General features: G+C 37.8%; 1 protein-coding gene across 1 annotated transcript; it reads left to right on the forward strand.

The window, feature by feature from the left end:
* Nucleotides 1-524: 524 nt before the first annotated feature.
* On the forward strand, nt 525-6,235 carry LOC113442875 (dickkopf-related protein 3-like). Its single transcript, XM_026710699.2, has 6 exons — nt 525-544; nt 1,650-1,679; nt 3,239-3,344; nt 4,234-4,411; nt 5,507-5,702; nt 6,181-6,235. The coding sequence occupies exons 1-6, from the start codon at nt 525-527 to the stop codon at nt 6,233-6,235; spliced, it is 585 nt and encodes a 194-aa protein (XP_026566484.2).
* The last annotated feature ends 318 nt before the right edge of the window (nt 6,236-6,553 follow it).

A 6,553-nucleotide genomic window follows, 5' to 3' on the forward strand; every position in this document is an offset into this window, starting at 1 on the left:
AAGGCTATGTAACTTTATTAAATTATAGACTCCATTCCATTGTTTTCTGAACTGTCCTCAAGACAAACATTTTGCTTTGTATGAATTCATTTCTTGGAGATATTTTTTCTAGATAGAGCACTATAATCAGATGCATGTGTCTGTGCATGCATTATAAGTCTTCTTTTATATCTGATTAATTTAAATACAATTTAGTTTCATACCAACTAGGCTTTTTAGTGGGACTACATAATTTATTATTTTTGAAAGCAGAAGACACTTCGGTTTCCAGCATTCCTGAAGGAATGTTAGAATGTGTTGCTGGCCATAAAAACACTCCTGGCTCTCTGACTGTTTAAGAAATATATGTGTGTGTGTGTCAACATATGTTCACTATGGTACAAATCTTGTAGAAGATATGCTCAGGAAGTCTCAGAGGAATCCATTCTGAGTGGCTCCAGGCAACCAGAGCACCTATTTTTGCTTATTTGTCCAAAGCTGCCATAATCTCCTTCCCAGCAGGGCCAAACTGTCCAAGGGAGAAAATGCTAAAGACATCAGGAAGGTAAATAATCCCATTTACAACTCCATTAAGGAAGGTGCTAAAACCATCACTGGGAGGAGATGAGCTGTGTGAAGAGAGCGGTTTAGAACTGTATAAACATTCACACATTTATCCAAAAACATACACACTATTCAGCAATGGTATTTGCATTTCCATGGAACAGACCATGAAATCCTGTTTCATAAATATCCAATAATCTTTAAGGGGTTTTGCTTGTTTATTGTGTTCACCATCAATTACAATATATCTAGAAATGGGGTCTGTCGGGTTGCCAATAGCAGAGTGGAGATGATGATTGATGGATCTCAGCTAAGGACATAAACTGATAATTTAAATTGCTGGCACAGAATAGGCAAGGAAAGGAGTAAGTTTGATTAGTGATTACAATAGCTTGTCTCCAAAACTTGACAGCCCCCATAATTTGTGAGTCCTGCAAGAACTGCCCTCCAATATACATTTGCCATCATCTTAGCCAACAAGGCATTAAATTAAAACCTCAAAATAAAACCACTGAAATATACTTAGTAAAAAATATCTATAAATGAAAACAGAAAGCCATCACTGTTTTGAAATTTTCTCCTTCTCTCGTGTATTTTTCATATAGAAAAATTAACTCTATATTCATGAGCACATATGTGGCAAATTTTCATCAATTTTGTACAGTCCAAAAACATTTCCCATTGAAGTTTCCATATTATGAACCTCTATTGGCTGAAGAAATAAATGTGTTATGCGCATGGTCAACTTAAATGAAGTAGGAGCCACATAGCTGGACTTATAGTTGCCTCACATGAGTTTAATGCAGTAGTCTGGAAATCAAATTATTTTTTTCTCCTAAAGAGGATTGTTTGGATTTTTTAATGGTGTTCTGCTTTTTCTCCAGGAATTCAAAGCAGCATGCATGCATAGCAATCCCTCTTCCAATTTCTCACAATAAGCTGGAGGATAAACTAGGCTAGGAAAGAATGACTGGTTTAAAGTCAGCCAGGAATTTTTGTGGCTAATGGTGGATCTGAACTTGTCCAACTTCGTAAGTCCCATACCGTATATCTAGGAATTTGAGTCATATTTGACATAAGATCCAAAGATAAGTTCTATACATAAGAAGCCATATCTTTAGAGAAAGACTACAAGCATACATTTTGTGTTAGTCCCTAGTAATTCCACCAACTAGTAATGGAAAGAATGTTGCCGAAATTCATGGAAAACTATTGCCAGTCACGTCATGAGTCCAAGAGGACTGTCAAATTATGCATCAACTCTAACTGGGGAAGTACAGCCTTATGTAGATGGAAAGGTAGAAATCTTTGGATATGTCACATTTTAATACCCACAACTGTAGATGTTTGACCTTTTTAGGGTTCAGTTGAAAGCTATTCTTCTCCCAGCCAAACTGCCAGAGCCTAGGCACTGAGAAACAACTTTAACAGCCTCCCTTAGTTGGTCCACATGACAGACGTACAGCTGGGGAACAACAGGATTCTGATGGTACCTTACCATGCATATCTCATTCCTAGTGACTTCATGTAAATATAAAATAAAATAAAAATAGGGAAAAGATAGAACCCTGAGACACTCCATAAAATAGATGTCTGGGGCTAATGTTCTGGCACAGAACTGGCAAACTTTAGGTTTATTAGATTTTGTATATGCTTTAATTTTACTGTATTGTATTATTCTATTGCACTGTATTTGAAACTCAGAATTTACCAATTGCAAATTATATATGTGTGTGTATACACACACACACAGGGTTCCAGCTCCTGATTAAGACTAAAGGGCTCCTAAGAATATTCTGACCTGAAGAATTTATTGTCTTTTTCCAAATTAAACCAACAGTTTAGAGAGAAGAAAATTTGATCTGCATTCTAGAAAATTTTATCTCTGTTTGGAGAGGTTTGACCTGAAACTTGGACTTTCATAACCAATAGTCAGAAAACACATAATATATCATTAGCTTGTTTCTTCTCCCAAATCCCTGTACCAGGACCAGTATGATTTTTGAACTGTGGTCATCTTTGGAAATCCTCTGAAACTTAATTTAAAAAGTTGTTACAAAATGCAAGTGATGGGAATTTGGGGTGCAAGAAGGACAGCGGAAAAGTTAACACCGAAGCATGAAGTTTGCATGTGTAGCCAGAATGTTATTTATATTTTCATTAAAAAGGGTTTAAGAGTACCAGCACAGTTTGGAAAGAAGGAAGAATAATGTGTATGTACATGTGCCCGTGCATAGTATTAACAAATAAAATGACCTTGTAAGATAGATGCCAACATTTCAGCTGTAAATTATAAGTCTGTCTGCTTCTCTTCCCCCTTCCTCCCTGCCCCACTACTCTTGATTTAGGATGTTGACTCTTTATTCCACATTTAATGCTGCTGGCGGAGCAGTTTCCAGAGTGGAGATAGAAAGTATTGCCTTTCCCCCAGGGAGTCATGGGTTTCCTTTGCTCCTGAAGTGGCACCCCCTAAGTCATTATGCTAAGCTCCTTACTCCTGATTACCACCACCTCCTCCTCCTACCCATTAGATTGGCAAACAGCTTTAACAGCAGGGGTTGAGATAGGATAGGGTATATAAACTTTCCCAGGTTTGCTTGAGAGTATCTCCATCCTTGTTGACTGCTTTAACCAAGGCTGCTATAATGATGGGAAAACAGTTTTGCCTCCTTGCTTTTCTCTGCTTCTTGCCCACAGCACACAGCTACATATGGGCCTGGATATATACTTTGCCTGGTTACAGTGTCAATGAACTAGCATCTCTTGCAGACCCTGGACCTTCATCCAGCCTAGAGCTAATGGTAAGTAAAAACCTACATCTCATCCTGCTCAATGTTTAGAAAAATATTTTCCAGTTTCATGTCCTGTAGAAGCATTGCATTTTATGTCTTCCACCAGAGTAATCTCCAGGGCTATTGGTAACGCTAGTAAGGAAATGGTATGGATTATAATCCAATCCATTGTTTGTCAATCACAGCAATTTTCAGACAGGTGGGTTTTAACTCCCAGAATTTCTCAGCTAGCATGAGACCTAGAAACATTGCACTAAGATATCAAGCTAGGAAGGACTGCTCAAGTTCCTGTTTTTGTGCCACTTAGTCTAAGGAATATATCTGGAGTTCTCAAAAGCTTCCACATGTTTTATAACCCTATAGTCCCAACAGAGTTATAATCCAATTGTTTTCTCTCCTCAGGAACCAACCTTTGTTTTTATAGGAAATAAGACTTGGTTCACGCACTTGCTAAACCTGTACTCGGGTATTAGGACTTGTAAAACATGATTTGTGGTTTAGCATGGTGTTGGAATCTATATAATTACTGCTTTTTTAACCAAAAAAATATTTTAATTGAATTTGCTCTGGTTTTTCATAATTTGTAACTTCAAATCCCAGCCATCATTACCTAATTGGAGGCCTTTATATGAAGTAATTTTGGATTTTATTTGACAGTATTAATCTAAGTGTTTGTTCTAAGAACTATTAGAACTGAAACCAGTTTGAAACCAGTTATGACAAAAAATATGACAGATTTCCCCAATGTGAACAGTTTTGGTGATTAGCTTTGGCCTCTTTACCAAATAATATTTCCTGTCCCAATCATTTATGAGTATGAAACTGATTCTAAAGTGTAGCAGTTCCGTATTAGTGGGGCACCTAACTGAATATTTTTCTCCTTCCCTTTTGTACATAGTCAAATGTGTGCAGTCCCGAAACTGATTGTCCACTGGGGTTCTTCTGTGACCTCCACTTTGAGATTTGCAGGCCACTTAAGCAAGAAGGAGAATACTGTCGCCACGATACCCACTGTGCCAGCAATCTGACTTGTATGTTTGGGAAATGCCTGCAGACTGCACCTAAGGGTCACGAAGGTAAACTATAGAAGGGTGAACTATTCATCAGAGGTAAAGGAAGTCTAAAGAGCTTAGGCAAAATATGTATGTTTGAATAGCTTGTCACTGCAGATGGTAAGAATGCTATTCTGAAAACCATCCTGTTTTTTTAAACATTTCCTGACCTGGAACTTTCCAGAAGTATTGGGGCTATTCTTCCCAAGTCCCCCTTTTCACAAATTTTAATGGTCAGCTTGCTTTTCAGATCAGTTTGCTTTTCTTTTTCTGACAGCCTGCTTATGGACTTCTGCCCTAGTGCTAATAAGCACTGGGTTAATCAGCCATCATATAGTCTACCTGTTTTTGCATTAGTAGATGGGCCAGCTGAGCCTGTATTTATTTCAATACATCATATTTAGACAAATTATTGCACAATACAATATTGGATTAGGCTTTCAAACTGTTTTTTCACCCCTTCAGAAAGTACTTTATCTGATAAATTCTGTCCATGCCACTGTAATCAAGATGCTCCTTAAGGACTACCTAATTGTTCAGATTTTGCCTCTTTATTTTCTTTTATGCAGTCTTCCTTAATCTACCATGCCCAGCAGTCATAGACATCAGGTTAGAGAGGACTGATCTAAATATATCTTTTTTATTATTTGAGGTGCTAAGCAGGCCTCTTATTTTGATTCTTATCCTGTGCCCATGAATATATATATTATGCAACCACAAACATTAATGAAATAGGATTGGATGTATGATTTGTCTATTATTTTCTCCAGAGGTTGGAATTCATGCTAAACTTAATTTAGGAAGGGAGATTCTCATATTTTACAAGCTTCCAAATACCAGTGGAAAAATGCTTGAGGTAACGTGTGAAGATTTGTTCCATTTTCTGATGAGAAACTTAACTTGACCAAGAAAATTCTTATACTCTTTAGTTTTCACTTTAAATAATATTTTATCCATGCCTAAATTATGCCAATATTTAAAGTAGTTTTAGTTTGAAACCATTGCTGAAGTCAACTTCAATGAATTTATAATGGTTTCAAAATCCTTTCCTCTCTCCCCTGCCCCGGTTCAGGCTCAGCTAGGTCCCCACATTTATGCTATCTTGCCTGCTCCTTGTAGGTGCCCGCTGTCATCACAATGAAGACTGCTCTCCAGGCTCCTGCTGTGCCCGTATCCATGGGGAAATGGTTTGCAAGAAAAGGTTGCTTTTAGATGAGATGTGCCATGTCTCCCAAGGAGGGATTGCATTCAGCATGAACCAGGTGTGCCCCTGTTTAGAAGGACTCGTATGCAGACGGATGCAGCCCAAGAGAGAGTGAGTATTGTGCCACCTGGGAAGAGATTGCCAGCAATGGGTAAACTGCCATTTTGGCTGCATGCTAGGAGGTTACCTTTACCATCTTCCAGAAATCTTGATGCAGCTGAGATTGCTAGCAGTGGAAACAAATCTCATAGCAATTGCAATGCAGCTGATTTTGGGTGTATCAAGATTCTTGGAAGGAGAGTATGAGACTGCATTAATGCAACAAAGATTATTGGTGAGAGAGTTCTAGGCTCTTGCAATGGGCCACCACAAAGGCCTTTGTATGCCAACATCAGCTGCCCACATACTTCCCTTTAACACAACTTATTGGCATGTAGCATTCAAACAAGGATGAGCAACTGCAGAACATCTTCCCCAGCTAGCACCAAGGCAAGGGATGATGGGAAATGAAATCTAAAACCAATGGGAAGCACAAGTTTGTCCATACTGTATTAGTTAAAATCTTATTCCTCTTTTTGTCTTTTTGCAGGAAACCTTTTGAGTACGAGGTGAAAAAACATGACTGGAGATGCCAAGAAAAATAGACAATATGAAACAGTATTTTTGAAATTAGCTATATTATTGCTTGTAAATAGTATTTGTACATAGAGTTGTCTACCATCTATTTTGATTGTACATTTGTGAATAAACATCTGAGATGTGTAATTCATTAAGAGATGGAGCTACTCTTAAAATAATAAATGGATTGATGTCAACTATTTTTTGGGGTTTCAAGGACTGTTTTTTTAAATATGTGAATAGGTCTCCAAGAGAATATCTAAAGACACACTATTATCTGGCTCTGTCTGTCTGTGTGTGTGCGTATGTGTGTGTGCATATATGCATGTGCCTTTTATTTTATT

Source organism: Pseudonaja textilis, chromosome Z, assembly GCF_049901715.1.
Source record: "Pseudonaja textilis isolate UNSWEBS1 chromosome Z, rPseTex1.2, whole genome shotgun sequence".
In the NCBI taxonomy this organism is placed as follows: Eukaryota; Metazoa; Chordata; class Lepidosauria; order Squamata; family Elapidae; genus Pseudonaja; species Pseudonaja textilis.